Source organism: Balaenoptera physalus (genome assembly GCF_965194825.1).
Source record: "Balaenoptera physalus genome assembly, chromosome: 6".
NCBI lineage: Eukaryota > Metazoa > Chordata > Mammalia > Artiodactyla > Balaenopteridae > Balaenoptera > Balaenoptera physalus.
Genome location: NC_138885.1, coordinates 7488465 through 7506415, shown reverse-complemented (window position 1 = coordinate 7506415; position 17951 = coordinate 7488465). Strand labels below are relative to the sequence as shown.

General features: G+C 45.2%; 1 protein-coding gene across 1 annotated transcript in view; it reads left to right on the top strand.

Moving 5' to 3' along the window:
* Positions 1-17951, top strand: part of MYO7B (myosin VIIB) — a 103761-nt gene that overhangs the window by 24826 nt on the left and 60984 nt on the right. The window contains exons 3-6 of the mRNA XM_082465955.1: positions 5559-5672; positions 6744-6896; positions 8601-8785; positions 16748-16869. Of these exons, the coding sequence (XP_082322081.1) occupies positions 5559-5672; positions 6744-6896; positions 8601-8785; positions 16748-16869 (574 nt within the window). The remainder of the gene's footprint in view (positions 1-5558; positions 5673-6743; positions 6897-8600; positions 8786-16747; positions 16870-17951) is intronic.

The window sequence follows — 17951 nt, the reverse complement described above, 5'->3', positions numbered from 1 at the left end:
ATAAAATAGGTAACCAACAAGGACCTACTGTATAGCACAGGGAACTATACTCAATATCTTGTAGTAACCTATAATGGAAGAGAATATAAAAAAAGAATATATATATATTAATATATATATGTATAACTGAATCACTTTGCTATACACCTGAAACTAACACAACATTGTAAATCAACTATATTTCAATAAAAATTTTAAAAATAAAATAAAATGAAAAATAAAAGAACAGAAAAACAAATGTCTTGACAGGGTATTTCTCAATTGTTGGATCCTTCATTTATCTAAGTAAAGGCAGCACAGAGCCGTCTCTAGGCCCATCTCTTCTATGGGAAGAGAAGACATGGCAGGTGGGCACATGGGATCAGGGCACAACACCCATTTCAGCCAATGTCCAGAAGAGCCAGCCCACCTCGGAAGACTGAGGGTCAGGTCTCCCGGAAGTGGATTCTTCATGGCCTTGGGTCTTTGAGTTTCCTTGTAGTAATTTCTGTCTCAGGCTGGGGAAGGAGCTTTCTGCATCATGGGCAGCAGCCAGCTGTCAGGTATTTCTTACCACAAAGAACAACGAAGGTCACGTGGATCTCTCTGCTTTCTGTAATTCATCCTCTATTTCTTGAATCTCAATATAGACTTGACTTTCTTTGCAGCTGATAGCTTCTGCTTTATCTCTTCTCGCTCACTCTTCTCCTGATTCAGCTGTTTCTGCACAGTCAACTTTTTCTTCCAATAGAGTTCATGAAGCAGCTCTATTTTCTGCTGCTTGGCTTCTCATTTATTTCCTAGGAGAGCTTTGGCCAAATGGAGTGAACAAAAGTCATGTTCTAGCTCTTTTATTTATTTTTCCAGCTCATGTTGGCCTGACACCTTATCATTAAGTGTGGACTGGAAATGGTCTTTCTCTTTTTCATCTCTGGTTAATATCAAGTTCACTGTGAGATGCCCATCATCTGTCTTTTTATTTATTTATTTATTTATTTATGTATTTATTTATGTATTTATGTATTCATTTATTTATTGGCTGCGTCGGGTCTTCGACGTATGCAGGATCTTCGTTCAGGCATGCGGGATCTTTCACTGTGGCGTGCAGGCTTCTCTCTAGTTGTGGCGTGCGGGTTTTCTCTTCTCTAGTTGTGGTGCACAGGCTCCAGGGCGCATGGGCTCTGTAGTTATGGTGTGCGGGTTCCAGAGCCCGTGGGCTCTGTAGTCTTCGGCACGTGGGCTCTCTAGTTGAGGTGCGCAAGCTCAGTAGTTGTGGCACTTGGGCCTAGCTGCCCCGCAGCATGTGGGATCTTAGTTCCCTGAACAGGGATCAAACCCGCATCCCCAGCGTTGGAAGGTGGATTCTTTACCACTGGACCACCAGGGAAGTCCCCATCATCTGTCTTTGACTGATAATCTTCTCTCTTTGGTAATTTGCCCACTGTTTCAGCTGCATGCTGCAATTTTCACACTGGAATTTTATCCTTGTTGTAAGAAAGTTTTCTAGGTCTCTGAGGTTCCTGATGTGATTCAATTAGTTCACTGAATCTAGTATGCTGCTCAGGCTGGTCTTCTGTATCCTGTGGCAGCTGTTCCTTACTGTTCTTCTTCATTTTGCTTTTAGTTTTATTAAGTTGTTTTGGGCACACAGTTTGAAGAATCAGTTCCCCACTTCCTCTTCCAGAGAGGTGACCACCCTCGACCTTCTAGTCGATTCATTGATACTTCCCTCTATGTCTCTAAAGAACATGTGTACAGGGCTGCTTGAGTTTTTGGTTACAGGCGTCACCTATTACTGACTTCCCACTAGGTGAGAAGGGCCTTAGCTCCTCGCTCCTAATGCCCACCCACAGCACTCATACTGTCTCTCCTTCCTCCCAAAATTGTTAAATCCTAGCTTTCATTAGATCTACATACAGAGTTTACTTGTTTTATCTAAGAAAATGTTCCTCTTGAATGAAATTATGGTTACCAGGGAGGAAGTGTCAGGGGCAGGGAGGGATAGTTAGGGAGTTTGGGATTGACATGTACACACTGCTATATTTAAAATAGATAACCAACAAGGACCTACTGTAGAGCACAGGGAACTCTGCTCCATATTATATAACAACCTAAATGGGAAAATAATTTGAAAAAGAAGAGATACATGTATATATGTAACTGAATCACTTTGCTGTACACCTGAAACTAACACCACATTATTTTGTTGTTGTTGTTTTGTTTTTATTTTTGGCTGCGTCGGGTCTTAGTTGCGGCACGCAGGGTCTTCATTGAGGCATGCAGGATCTTTCTTTGCAGCATGTGGGCTCTTCGTTGTGGTGTGTGGGCTTCTCTCTAGTTGTGGCCTGTGGGTTTTCTCTTCTCTAGTTGTGGTGCACAGGCTCCAGGGTGCGTGGGCTCTGTAGTTGTCGCTCATGGATTCCAGAGCACATGGGCTCTGTAGTTTATGGCATGTGGGCTCTAGTTGAGGCACGAGAGCTCAGTAGTTGTGGCATACGGGGTTAGTTGCCCCACAGCATGTGGGATCTTAGTTCCCTGACCAAGGATCAAACTCACGTCCCCTGCATTGGAAGGCAAATTCTTTACCACTGGACCACCAGGGAAGTCCCTAACACAACATTGTTAATCAGCTATGCTCCAAAATAAAATAAAAAGTTAAAAAAAAGAAAGAACATGTTCCTCTCAACTGAGCCCTGCAATGTAGTCTAAGTGCTGTGCTTCCCTTTGCTAGACTTTGTAATTGTCCTTCTGCCCTATCTGCTTTGTTTTCTCTGTACTTACGACAACATAACCTCCCCCCACCCCCCGCTGCCCAGCTTTCTCCCAGATATGTCAATGTCCTTTCAAAATGATTCATCTGGGAGTTCAATCAACTTCATCCTCAGGAAGAAGTTTCTCCCAGAGTTGCTGAGGCCATATCTAAACCGGCATCTTCTACTTCTGAGGCACACATCTCGGAATTGTCCTGGGGTCTCCTTCACAACCACCCCGAAGATTTCTTTCACGTCTCCTTTGCACTGAATCCCTTTTCTTGGACCCAAGGTTCTTCTCTCTCTTGGTTTACTCCCTTGTTTTGATCAAGCACAACCTGTAATAGCTTCCTGAGAAAGGGTACATATGAAGTAAATATTTTTAACAACTTGCATGTCTAAAAATATGTTTATTCACATTTGAATGTCAGCTGGGCATAGGATTCCATACTAGATGTAATTTTCCCTGAAAACTGTGAAGACATGTACTCCTTCTGGTTTCCAGCCTTGCTATGGAGAAGGTGGACAACATTTTAATTCTTGAGCCTTTGTATAAAACTTATTTTTCTCTCTGAAAGCTTTTATGATCTTTTCTTTGTCCCAAGTATTTTGAAATTTCTTGATGTGTGTGTTGGTGTGGACCTATATTCATTCTTTGCACTGTTGACTGAAGTTTGTCCCCTAATCGTTTTTCTCCAAAAGGCTTATGGGAAAATGTTGCATCTTCAAAAATGTTTGTTATCTTTATACTGGAAAGACAATATGGCTGGGTTAAAAAATTATTGGATTTTTTTTCTATTTTTTTTATTGTGGTAAAAAATATAACATTCAATTTACCATCTTAACCATTTTTAAGTGTACATTTCAGTATTGCTACGTCTATTCACATTGTTGTGCAACAGAGAACACTTTCATCTTGCACACTTGAAGCTCTATACTCATTAAACACTATTTTCCTTCCGTCCTCCTCCAGCCCCTGACAACTACGTTTCTAGTTTCTGTTTCTATGATTTTGACTACTTTAGATACTTTCCATGAGTGGAATCATACAGCATGTGTCCTTCTGTGACTGGCTTCTCTTGCTCAGCATAATGTCCTTGAGGTCCATCCACACTGTAGCACATGACAGGATTTCCTTCTTTTTTAAGGCTGCATAATATTCCATGGTGTGTAGTATTCATTGTGCTATGTCATTTTATATAAGGCACTTGAGCATCCATGGATTTTGGTATCTGCAGGGGTTCCTGGAATCAATCCCCCAAGTACTTTTAGGGATGACTGTATATATTACATTTTTGTTTATTTGTTCATCTGCCAATGGACATTTGGGTTGCTTTTACCTCTTGGCTATTATGAATAATGCTGCAATGAACATGGGAATGCAAATATGTCTTTGAGATCCTGCTTTGAATTTTTTTGGATATTTACCCAGAAGTGGGATTGCTGGATCATATGGTAATTCTATTTTTAATTTATTGAGGGACCTTCATACTGTTTTCCCCAGTGGCTGCACCATTTTACATTCCCACCAACAGTGTACAAGGGTTCCAATTTCTCTACATCCTCAATAACACTTGTTATTTTCTGTACTTTTTATAATGGCCATCCTAACAGCTGTATTGCTCTCTTCCTGAGATCTTTGTAGGAGGTGTTCAGCCCTCATATATGATTTGAATTTGTCCTGAATTATCTCCTTATAAGTGAACTTGTCTTTTTGTCTCCCTACCCCTCAAAAAATTATTTCTTTATTTTTGAAGTCCAATAACCTTTATGTCCTAGAGTTGATTTTTCTTTGTCATTATTTCAAAGACATAATGGTGTGTCTTTAATCCATAGATTCAAGGCTTCATTAATTTCTTGAAAGTTGTCTTGAATTTTATATTTAAGTATTTTTTCTCTTTTTCTCCCCGATTTTCTTCTTTGTGCACTTCAATTATTAGTATTTTTGTCTGCCTTCCATATCTATCCTTTTCTTCCTAATCCTAATTTTGAACATTTCTCTGTCATTTTGCTCACTTTTCTCCTCCTGCCTTCTATGATCTTTACTATGATTTTAGCAGCGCTTATTCCCTTGTTGTTGCTTCCAGTTTTGCTTTCATCTCTGGCCCATGTTTACTTCTTTTCCTCCGTTTCTCTCTCGAGCTCTGCCAATTCATGTCCCATCCTTTTCAGTTGTCTTGGCGTCTAATTTCTGAGCTCTTGTGTCTCTGCTCTACACCTCAGTAAGTTTTTTGGAAATCACGGTGAGATACTTGGTCACAACTTTCCACTGCTCTGTGGCAGTTGTTTTCCCCTGGTGAGTGTTATTCACCTGCTCATTCCCTCCTTTTGAATGTCAGTATATTTGCATGTGGATCTGTGCTTGTTGCTTTGGGATTCCTCCTCTTTGAGCAGGGTGAGCTTTCTTGGATTAGAAAGAGGTTCACGTGGGTCAATGCCATGTTGCAGGCCAGGCACAAACCTAGTGAGATTTTAGTCTTTGTCTTTCCCCAGCCAATGGGTTTGGGTACTATAGGGCTATTCGCAGGGCAAAGACTCTCTTTTTGCACCTCACAGAGAGATACTTTCCTGCAAAAACTAGGCCAGGGAAGCTTCCCCTGCCACCTCCCATTAACTTTCTGGCAAGAGTGAGAAAGGGCTGGGAGCAGGGTAGGAGAGAGGGAAGAAGAAAAAGAAGAAGGAGGAGGAGGAAGGGAAGGGGGAGAGAGCATGCCTCAGCCACCTTGGGATCTCTTGGTTGGAAGGGACACCCCCCCAGGGAGGTAAGTCTTGAGCAGGAAGGGGAAGGTGGATCAAGGATCTGACCACCGACTCCTCTCTGCTCTCCAGGGTGACCATGTGTGGCTGAACCTCACCTCTGCTGACAAGACCAGCGTGCCCATCGGGGGCATCATCAAAGAAACAAAGCCTGGCAAGATCTTGGTGGAAGATGATGAAGGCAAAGTCAGTATGGCCACGCTCTCCTGAGAGGCTCCGCCTTCTCAGCTCCATCGCCCCACCCCTCCTGGGCCCCGAGCCCCCTGCCTTCTCTGGTGCTGCTCCCAGCACCAGGGATTCCAGAGCCCAAGTCAGGGACCCATGTGGCAGGACACACTACAGGGAAGTCCCGTCGTGGTGAACATTGTGTGTCTGTCTTGGGAACTGTTTCTATAGTGAAGAAGCAGGGAGTGTGTTGGCAGATGGAAAATTAGGACAATTAGGGGAGCAGGAAAGCGTGAAGTGGGAAACGGGCTGTGACAGAGAGAAAGGGAGGGCAGGAAGATTGTTTGCAAAGTAAAGGAAGCTGAGCAGGAAGGACAGGAGGAGGGAGGGAAAGGTGAGAAAGATGCCTGGAGGGGAGGCCCCGGAATGTGAGGAGGAGGAGGAAGCCCAGCTCACGCTGAGCAAAACAGCCCAGAAGAGAGAGTAGGAAGCTCAGGGTGACCTGCTGGGAAGCCAGCTCAGTCACCTGGGGGGCTGGGGAGGGGCAGCGAGCGACCATGGAGAAGGGCATGCAGAGTGAGGGGTCCAGCTGGTCATTTAAGTCCTCCTTGGGCAACCCTCTTTGCTGAGGGGCTTCCAAGTGAAGCATGTGGAGACTTGGCTTCCAAGGAGAAAATTCTAGACTGTGACCTGTGAGCCCCATAGATTGGAAGCCAGTCAAATGTTAACAATAATATCTTCTATTTGAAAACTGATGTCATGCCATTTAAAGAACACTTTTACTTGCACACTTTTATTCCAACCATCTGTGAGGCTCCCCAGCTGCAAACTGCCCCTGATCCCAATCACAGCCAGATCTAACTCCTGGCTATACGCTCCTCTGACCCTGGTCTGAGCTTCACTCTTAGCCCCAGTGCACACTGACCCTCGGCCCTAGACGTGTGCAGCCTCCAGCCTCGGACTGAGCTGATCCCTTGACCTTCACCACAGACCAACCCTGGCCAGATGCTGGCCACCAGATAGGCTGATCCATTGAGGACGTGGAGGTCCAGGACAACCCCCGCTCAGGAAAGCCTGTGCCCTTTGTTCCAGGAACACTGGATCCGAGCAGAGGACCTTGGCACCCTCAGCCCCATGCACCCCAACTCTGCTCAGGGCGTGGATGACATGATCCTCCTGGGGGACCTGAACGAGGCGGGCATGGTGCACAACCTCCTGATCCGCTACCAGCAGCACAAGATCTACGTGAGTCCCTCCTGGCCACATGGGGCCCCCTGGCGCGCTGGGGCCACACGCGCTGACTTGGCTGCGGAAGCAAACTATGCCCCGGGCACACCTGGCTCTGTCCCCACTCCCCACGCCCTCATAGTATGAGGAAGCTCATCGATCTCTGCTCCCCAGTCTGAAAGAAGCAGGGGGATAAAGCCTTCGAGTGTACAGAAAGCTGACAGGCAGCATGCCAGCTCAGTGCCCGGCACCCAGGAGGTACTCAATTACTGCTGCCTCTTCGCTGCTCTGAGGGCCGAGTGGACCGAAGGCCATGGGGAGTAGTCTTCTGCCTGGTCCCTTCCTAGGTATGTGGCAGAGACAGGGTCACCAGGCAGAAGACCTCTGCCCTCCTATGAAGTAAGTTGTGTGATGACCAGGAGGGCCACGTAGGTAGATGCGGGTCCTTCTCCCAAAGCCTAGCGGTGGATGGGAGGGTCTCATCCCTGTTCTAATGCAGACTTCCCAGGGGAGGTGGTATTCCAAAACCGACACCAGCCCTGCCGTGAGTGGCTGTGACCCGGGGAAGTCACCACCCGCCTGGGCTTCTCAGAGGGAGGTGGCTCATTGACCTCTGACCAGCCGTGATCCTGGGGTGCTCAGAGGAGGGGAGAGTGAGCAGGGGCCCCCGAACAGAGGGCTGGGCTGGGAGAGGAGAAGGAGGAGGCCCTCAGGGGAAGGAGGAGGGGGCGGGGCACTCTGAGTCCACTTTGGATGAGTGAGCCTCAGCTCCTGGGACCAATGACAGCAAGTATCTAAGTTGAATTGCAGCTTATCCTTTCCAGAGAGCTTATGCTTGCGTTCTTGTATCTGGTTGTCATAGTCCTGAGCCAGAGAGATTATCCCCTCCCTTCCTAAAATGAAAACGAAGACACAGATGATTACATGACTGTTGAGGTGGCCGTCCCCGTCCCAACCCAGAGGGGCAGGCAGGCCCAGTGGAGGCTCCAGATGAGCGGGTGATCCTGAACTAGGGTCCAGGAGGGGTCCATGAGGGCTACTGTGGTGGCCCAGCCTCACGGAGCCCCCTGTGAAAGGCAGGTGAAGACTCGTTTCATACATTCACTCCTTTTTTTTGGCTGCATTGTGTCTTCGTTGCTGCACGCGGGCTTTCTCTAGCTGCAGCGAGCGGGGGCTACTCTTCGTTGTTGTGCACAGCCTTCTCATTGCAGTGGCTTCTCTTGTTGCGGAGCACGGGCTCCAGGCGCGCGGGCTTCAGGAGTTGCAGCACGCTGGGCTCAGTAGTTGTGGCGCACGGGCTTAGTTGCTCCGCGGCATGTGGGATCTTCCCGGACCAGGGATCGAACCCGTGTCCCCTGCATTGGCAGGCGGATTCTTAACCACTGCACCACCAGGGAAGTCCCCATTCAGTCCATTTTTATCAAGCCTCTTCTGAATACCAGACAGAGCGCCAAACATTAAGCACGACCGCCTCATTTAATGTCCCTGTGAATGCGCCCCTGCCCCGGGAGCTCTCGTTCCTGGTGAGCAACCTTATCTTTCCAGGTGAAGGATCTGAGCTGCTGAGGGTCTCGTCTCTCGGTCCAGAATCAGACCCCGCCTCCCCGCCACAGTCAGCCAGCCCTGGTGGCCCTCGGGAGGTGGCATCCAAGGCCAAGATCAGGGCCAGACAGAGCTGATCCTCGGAGTAGGGGGTCACTAACCACCTTCTCCCTTCCCCAGACGTACACAGGCTCCATCCTTGTGGCCGTGAACCCGTACCAGGTGCTGCCCCTCTACACCGTGGAGCAGGTGCAGCTGTACTACAAGCGCCATGTGGGCGAGCTGCCACCGCACGTCTTTGCCATCGCAAACAACTGCTACTTCAACATGAGGAAGAACAAGACGGACCAGTGCTGCATTATCAGGTGAGGTCCTGGGCGGGCAGGTGGGCCGGACACCTTCTCTGAGCATCTCGTAAAGGAGGGGGCATCTCCTCTCCCAAAACCTCTCCAGAGTAGTGTGTGACTTAGGGGCTCCCGTTCAACTACAAACACCCCCCTTCATGGCCACCAACTCCCCCGCATCTGGCCCCTGTGGCCACTCCACCCTGAAAAGTCCTTCTGAGGCTGCCTTCCTTCAGAACCTGCTCTTCCACTGTATCATCAGGGCCTGGACCGCCCCAGCCTTCTGTGAATATTTCCTGAGACAAGGAAGGAAGGGTGGGGATGGGCTGATTGAGAAATGGGACCCAAGACAGGCACTTGGGGTGCAAGGATCCAACAGGTGAGGCCCCTCAAAAACAATCTCAGGGGGACTTCCCTGGCGGTCCAGTGGTTAGGACTTCGCCTGCCAATGCAGGGGACACGGGTTTGATCCCTGGTTTGGGGGCTAAGATCCCACATGCCTCAGGGCCAAAAAACCAAAACATAACACAGAAGCAATATTGTAAAAAGTTCAATAAGGACTTTAAAAGTGGTCCACATCAAAAACTCTTAAAAAAAAAAAAATCCACCTGAGGGCAGGTCTCAGGGAGGACAGATCTCAGGTACTTGGGCCCAGAAGGGATGTGTCCCTCTCCAGTCCAGGTGGTGCTGCTGCTTCAGAGACTCGCTGCCTGGCCTGGCTTCTCTGCCTTCTGCCCTCCTGGTACCCATGGAAGGGAGGCAGAGCGGGAAAGAAAGGGCGAGAGGGAATTTGGCTCCAGGGCACCTTGCTTAGTTCTCTAGTGGAGTCATCCATTCACTCATTCTTTCATTCACTCATTCATTCATTCATTCATTCACTCATCCATTCATTCACCCATTCATTCACTCATTCATTCATTCATTTGAGGTTCTTTTGTGCTCCAATTCTGTCTCCTGTCCTGTCCTAACATGAGGAGACAGCAGCAAAGGAAAGGGACTAAAATCCCTGCCTTGCAAAGAATATACAAATCAATTTTCACTGCAAAGTAAAGGAGCTGTTACAGTGGAGGATTACTGGACTGAATGTCAATATTATGACATAGTATGAGTGTGTTTCGTGTTTGGTAATTGCAATCATTGTTGCTTTTGTTGTGGTCATCCATGTACAATGCTTGGTGTCAGTCTATTTATCTCTTGTAAAAAAAAAAAAAAAATCCCTGCCTTGTGGACCTTACATTCTAGAAGAGGAGACAGGCAATAAATAAGCAAATTGTTTCAGCAGGTAATAAGAACTTTGAAGGAAAACACTGCAGGGAAAGAGGAGAAAGAGAGTGATGGGCCCGCTGCTTTAGGTAAAAGGGCAGATCGGGCCGGCCTCTCTGAGGAGGAGACGTTGGAACAGAGACTGGAACGAAGTCCTACAGCTTAGGTTATCATGTTTCACGTTGTCAGCAACTCTCTGTAGTAGATACTCCTATTCCTGTTTTACTGCTGGGGAAACCTCCCACCAGAGAGGTTGACATTCTTTCCTAGAGACACACAGCTGTTAAACAGGGAATTTAAACCCAGGGCTCTGGGAAAAGAAGACAGAGCGATGTCTTGGCCAGGAAGCCTCACCCCCAGGACAGCAGTCCCTGCAGAAAAGCGCAGAGCACCCGGGTGGCTGTTTGCATGAGCACCACTTGAGTCAAACTGCCTCCCCGGGGCGCGAGAGAGGCACCTGAGCCCCCTTCCTTCGGAGTCATCTCTACATGCAGGGGTATTCTCCTGACTCACTTCCCTGGCATAGTGATCAGGGACATTTGGATCAAAACTTTCTAAAAAAATTAATATTTTCAGAGGAAACCGTATTTGTCTGAGGTTTGCTTCAAAATAGTACAGGAAGGGAAACAAAACTGGTCAGGAGTTGCAGCTGGGAATGGGACTGTGGAAGTTCATTAAGCAAACTGTAAAGTGCAGGAGTCTCCTGGGAATCTCGTGAAAATGCAGATTCTGGTTGTGCAGAGCTGGGGGAGCCTGGGAGTCTGCATTTCCAACCAGGCGGCAGGTGCTGCTGGCCTATGGGCCATACTTTTATTAGCAACATATTGCATAATTCTGCCTCCAGTTGTTACGTTTGACATTTTCTACAATTAAAAATAATTCATGAAAGGTAACATTTAGAGACTTCCCTGCCGATCCAGTGGTTAAGACGTCGCCTTCCAACGCAGGGGCTGCGGGTTCAGTCGCCAGCCAGGGAGCTAAGATCCCACATACCTTGCGGCCAAAAAACAAAAACATAAAACAGAAGCAATATTGTAACAAATTCAATAAAGACTTTAAAAAATGGTCCACATCAAAAAAAAAAAATCATTACTGCAATCCTGAGTGTGTGCTATGTGCCAGACATAAGTATATTTTTTAACTTAATCAAACCCCCTAAGTAATTTTTATCTTTATATTGATTGATTGATAATTATTTTACTGTTAAAGTTTAAAACATGTATGGTTTTGTTATGGTTTCCTCTTTAATTCACTGTCTTGTTATGGTTTCTTCTTTAATTCATTGTCTTTTAGAAGAGCACCTTTAATTTCTAAACATAAAAATGTTTCCACATTTTAGTTGTTGATTTCTAATTTAATTGCATCGTGATTAATATGTTCTGTATGTCATTGACTCTGGAATATGCTGCTTTTACAGATCTATTAGTCAAATGTGTAAACATTTTATGTGAGCTTCAAAACATTTATATGTTCTCTGTTAGCTCAAGAGTCTATAATTATTAGTTTAAGCTCACTAATGCTTTTTTCTATCTGCTTGATCTTTAGATTTCTGACAGAAATGTATTAATATCTCCTTTTAGTTTCCACAGAGTTGGCTTTGTATATTTGGAGGCTGTGTTATTAGGTGCATACAAATTTGTGCTATTGATATCCTGGGAATGGTTTCTTTTATTATGTAATGTCCTATTTTCTCTATTAATGCTTTTTTACCTTGGTATATTTTGTAGTAATATTTTGGGTATTTTTTTCTGATATATTTGTTCTTTCCAAACTCTGTGTGTGCATGGTGTGTGTTTTGGCTATTTTTTCTGATTAGTATTTTATGGTAGATATTAATGCTTTTTTTTTTCTTCCAGTTTTATTGAGATATAATTGACATACAGCACTGTATAAGTTTAAGGTGTACAACCTAATGATTTGACTTACATACATCATGGAATGATTATCACAATAAGTTTAGTGAACATCCCTCATCTCATATAGATACAAAATTAAAGAAACAGAAAAAAATTTTTTTCCTGTGATGAGAACTCTTAGGATCTACTCTCTTAACAACTTTCATATGTGATGTATGACAGTGTTAATTACATTTATCACGTTGTACATCACTTCTTAGTACTTATTTATCTTATAACTGGAAGTTTGCACCTTTTGACCGCCTTCATCCAATTCCCCCTCCTCCCACCCCCCCACTTCAGGTAACCACAAATCTGATCTCTTTTTCTATGATTTTGTTTGTATGTTTGTTTCTAAAGTATAATTGACCTACAACACTACATTTGTTCTTGTTACACAACCTAGTGATTTTTTTCGTATACACTTCAAAATGATCACAACAAGTCTAGTTACAATATGTCACCACAAAGATATTATTTAGTTATTGACTATATTCCCCACACTGTGCATTTCATATCTGTGACTCATTTATTTTGTGACTGGAAGTTTGTACCTCTTAATCTCTCTCACCTATGTCTTTCCTCCCCCCACCCCTGACCCTCAGGCAACCCCCTGCTTGTCCTCTGTATCTATAACTTTGTTTATGTTTTGTTCTGTTTGTTCATTTGTTGTGTTTTTTAGATTCCACCAGAAATCATACAGTATTTGTCTGACTTATTTCACTTAGCATAATACCCTCTAGGTCCATTCATGTTGTAGCAAATGGCAAGATTTCATTCTTTTTTATGGCTGAGTAATATTCCATTGTATATATATATCATTTAGTCCCTTTACATTTAAAGTAATTGTTCATAGGTATGTACTTATTGTCATTTTGCTAATTGTCTTTGGGTTGTTTTGTAGTTCTCTTTGCTCCTTTCTTCTTCTTTTGTTCTCTTCCCTTGTGATTTGATGACTATCTTCAGTGTTATGTTTGGATTCCTTTATTTTTCTCTGTGTGTATCTATTATAGATTTTTGGCTTGTGGTTTCTGTGAGGTTTATATACTGCTATGTAGATACGTATGTCATATATCACACATATAATCATGTATGTAATCATACATATACATGATATATAATAATCATACATATATACACACATATATATACATGATTATTTTAAGTTGCTGATCTCATAAGCTAAAACGTATTTTAACAACCCTGCATTTTTACTCCCCCCCACCCATTTACTATTTTCCACATCATATTTTATATCCTTTTGTTTTGTATATCCCTTGACTACTTATTGTGGATTTAAGTGATCTTAACTCCTTTTGTCTTGTAACCCTCCTACTAGCTTTGTATGTGGTTGACTTACTACATTTACTGTATATTTACCTTTACCTATGAACTTTTTTCTTTTCATAATTTTCATGTTTCTAGTAGTGGCCTTTTCTTTTTTGCTTAGAGAACTCCCTTTAACATTTGTTGTAAAGCTGGTTTGGTGGTGCAGAATTCCTTTAGCTTTTGCTTGTCTGTAAAGCTTTTGATCTCTCCATCAAATCTGAATGAGAGCCTTGCTGGGTAGAGTATTTTTGGTTGTATGTTTTCCATCACTTCAAATATATTGTGCCTCTCCCTCTGGCCTGAGGAGTTTCTGCTGAAAAGTCAGCTGATAGCCTTATGGGAGTTCCCTTGTATGTTACTTGTTGCTTTTCCCTTGCTATTTTTAATATTTTCTCATCCCATTATCATTCTAATTACAGTGTGTCTTGGTGTGGTCCTCACTGGTTGATCCTGCTTGGGTCTCTTAGTGCTTCTTGGACCTGGATGTCTGTTTCCTTTCCCAGATTAGGGAAATTTTCAGCTATTACGCCTTCAAATATGTTCTCTGCCCCTTTCTCTCTCTCTTCTCCGTCTGGGACCCTTGTAATGTGAACGTTAATATGCTTGATGTTGTCCCAGATTAAACTGCCCTCATTTCTTTTCACTCTTTTTCCTGTTGAGCATCAGTGATTTCCACTACTCTGTCTTCCAGCTTGCTGATCCGTGTCTCTGTATCATCTGATCTACTGCTGTTTCCTTCTAGTGTATCTAGCTGATGGGTGTGGCCAGTTCCTGACATGGCTAGCTGCAGGGTCTGGGATGTCCCAAACCTGGCTTCGGCCTGTTGGTGAGTGGGGCTGGATCTCAGGGTGTCCTGGAGCTATTGCTGGCTCACTGTGGACAGAACTGGGTTCCCAGGGTGTCTCAGAGCTGGTGTCAACCTGCTGGTAGGCAGGGCCCGGGGATTTCCAAGGTTGGTGTTGGCCTGTTGGTGCGTGTGGGCTGGTCCCAGGGGTTCCTGAGGCTACTGCCAGCTCGCTGGTAGGTGAGGCTGGGTTCCAGGTCCTCTGGTGGACAGAGCCAGGTCCTAGGGCAGCTGTCTGGGGGTCTTAAGACAGCCTCCTGCTGGTGGGTGGGGCTGTGTCCCCATCTAGCAGTTGCTTGGCCTGAAATGTCCCAGCACTGGCAGCAATAGGCTGTTGAGGTCTTGACACAAATGAGCTAGAGGGAGGATTCCACAATGGCACCCACCAGCCCCCGTGTCCACTTGGTCAACAAGCTCCCCAAATGGCTGCCACCAGTGTCCGTGTCCCCAGGGGGAGCTGCAGTTGCCCCTTGCCTTCAGGAGACTCTCCAAGATCAGCAGGTCTGACCCAGCCTCCTTTCAAATCACCGCTTCTGCCCCAGGCAAGCAGTGTGAGGTTCTGTGTGCGCCCTTTAGGAGTGGAGTCTCTATCCCCCACAGCTCTCTGGCTCTTCTTAAAGTAGGTCCCACGATAACTGACTCACTTTGTTATAAAGCAGAAACTAACACACCATTGTAAAGCAATTATACTCCAACAAAGATGTTAAAAAAAAATTTTTTTTTAATTAAAAAGAAAAAGTAGGTCCCAGGGGCCTTCAAAGGCAAACATTTTGGGGGTTTGTCTTCCTGGTTCAGGAGCCCAGTGTGGGTCGCTCCTTGGGGAGAACCTCTATAATTGTAATTATTCTTCCACTCGTGGGTCACCTACCCGGGGGTATGAGTCTTGACTATACTGCATCTCTGCCCCTCCTACCATCTCATTGTGGTTCCTTCTTTGTTGTTGTTGGTCTGGTTGTTTTTTTGTTTTTTTGTTTTTTTTGAGTTGATATAATTTAACTGTGAACTAAATGTATTTTATTCTTTAAACATAATCCCATTTAACATTTAGTCCCGAGACAATTAAGCAAATATTTTTTGTTTGTTTTGTTTTGTTGTTGTTGTTGTTTTGGGGTTTTTGTCTTTTTAATTTTATTAGAGTAGAGTTGATTTACAATGTTGTGTTAGTTTCAGGTGTACAGCAAAGTGATTCAGTTATACATACACATATATTCATTCTTTTACAGATTCTTTTCTCATGTAGGTTATCACAGAATATTGAGTCGAGTTCCCTGTGCTGTGATTCCTTCTTTATGTATTTAGTTAAAGAATTTCTTTTCCTCTAGTCTTCCAGTTTTCGTCATCAATAATTTCTCTGTAAATAGTTGTAATTTGGGGGGACTTCCCTGGTGGTCCAGTGGTAAATAATCCACCTTACAATGCAGGGGACGTGGGTTCGATCCTTGGTCAGGGAACTAAGATCCCACATGCTGCGGAGCAACTAAGCCCGCACACCACAACTACTGAGCTCACGCTCCTCAACTAGAGAGCCCACGTGCCACAAACTACAGAGCCCACGTGCCCTGGAGCTCAAGCACCACAACTAGAGAGAGAAAATCTGCCCGCCACAACTAGAGAAAAGCCCACGCACCACAAAGAAAGATCCCACATGCCTTGATGAAGATCCCGTGTGCCGCAGCTAAGACCCAACACAGCCAAAAATAAATAAATAAATAAATAATGAATAAATCTTTTAAACAAATAAATAGCTGTAATTTGGGGGCAGGAGTCAAGCTCAGGGTCCTCAAGGTCCTTCTATAGCACTATCTTGGCCACTGCACTGCCCTAAGTAATTTTAAAAACTGGTTTTCATATTTTACCATTATGAAATTAATATATATATTCACTATGAAAATTTTAGAAAATTTCAGAAAAATATTCTCAGCAAAAATATTGCTAGACATTTTTTGAAGAAAAAGCTTCCTCTACCCACTTGGTTAAAATTTTACTGAATACTACCTACATTTACCACTTCACTTAACTGGTAAGCATTGCTCATGTGACTGTAGGCTCTGTGCAGATCTGGATTAAAAGTGGCTGCACAATGTTCTCTGACTGGATGGACCACAACTAATTTCCCCCATTTTTGTTGCTTCGCATGTTCCACAGTTGCAATGATAAATAAATAACGCTTTAATGAGCAGGAAGCTTTGTGGAGAAGGCTTTTTCTGATTTTAGGATTCTTTCCTTAGACTAATGGCGGTATAATTCTGAAGGGTTTTGATACCTATGCCAGACTGCTTTCCCGAAAGGCTGATGCCGTTCCCCCTCTGGCCAGCATGACCTCACTGCTCACAGAGAGAACGTTATATCAGGGCATTGCATCACCTGGTCTTATTCATTCATGTAGTTACTGAACACTGTGCCAGTGACCCTGGAATGAACCACATATAACCATACCCGCAGAGTCGAGCAGGAAAGATGAACACACTAATAAACTAACACAAAGTAGGCAGGGGACGTCAAAAAGAACGCAGTGGGATTTCTGCACAGGGAGAGAGCATCCTTGTTCAGACTGGCCCAGAAAGCGGGCCTGTGATGGGTTTGCAGGAGAGTTGAGAGGTGTTGAAAAATAGTTGTTCTATTGGCTGACGTTCCTGCATACCCTCTTTGAAGTGGCGAGTCTGGAGCAGGGAAAACAGAGACCACCAAGCTCATCCTGCAGTTCCTGGCCACCATCAGCAGCCAGCATTCGTGGATTGAGCAGCAGGTCCTGGAGGCCAACCCCATCCTGGAAGGTATGCAGTCACCCACGGGACCAGCCTCCTTTCCAGGACCTGTGGGCTGGCACCTTCCTGCCAGGGGGTGCCTGTGGGGAAGGGCAGGATAAGCCTTACACTTTCAGCGACTTCTCAGGACTCCTCAGGACACGAAAGGCAAGGATGGGGTGGATGGTAGCATGGGGGCTTCCGGGAAGCACAGAGAAGAAAGACCGATGATCTGCTGAGCTTTCACAGGTGTGATTTCCATGGAACCTTAACAAGTATTCCTTTTAAAAAGGGCTCCAAGGGACTTCCCTGGCGGTCCAGTAGTTAGGACTCTGCACTCGTACTGCAGGGGATGCGGGTTCGATCCCTGGTCAGGGAACTAAGAGCCCACATGTCGCGCAATGCAGCCGAAGACTAAAAAATAAAATAAAAAGGGCTCCAAGATGAAATCAATTTGGGAAATGCTGGGAATGGATTATTGGTACATGGAAGGATCCCAAATGCATTATGCTAGTAAGAGTAGCCAGATCCTCTGTTTTTTTCAATTATGTGTGTAGGTGAGGATGTGTGTGCAAAGGATCTTTCCTAATGCAGTCACATCCTAAAACCTTGCAGAAACAGTTCTACGGAATGCACTTTGCATCGTGCTGCAGCCCAAATGCCATCTGGTCTAAGCTCCTTATCTGCACCCTGACCCGTGCCAGCTCTTGCCACTCTCTCTGCGAGCTTGCCCTCTGGAACCCAGCCTCCACCCTACAGCCTGAGCAATCTTTCTAAAATGTAAATCTGCCTCCACACTCCCTCAGAAGGTTTCCTGCTTCCCCTGTCACCTGTGGGACTAATGCCAAACTTCTTAGCTTGGCATTCAAGGCTCTGCACTCCTTGGCACCCCCTGCTAACGGTTCCATCCATCTTCCACTGCTTTCCTCCTGTATCCTATGGTCCAGTCAAATTTCCCTCCCTGGAAGCACACCCCATGCTTTCTGACCTCCGAACCTTTAGCTGCACTTTGCCTTCCTCTTAGCAAACCCTTGGCTGCCACCACTGTCCACTGTAATCCTACCCATCCTTCGAGTCTGGGCTTGGCCACCTCCTCTGAGAAGGCTTCCCAG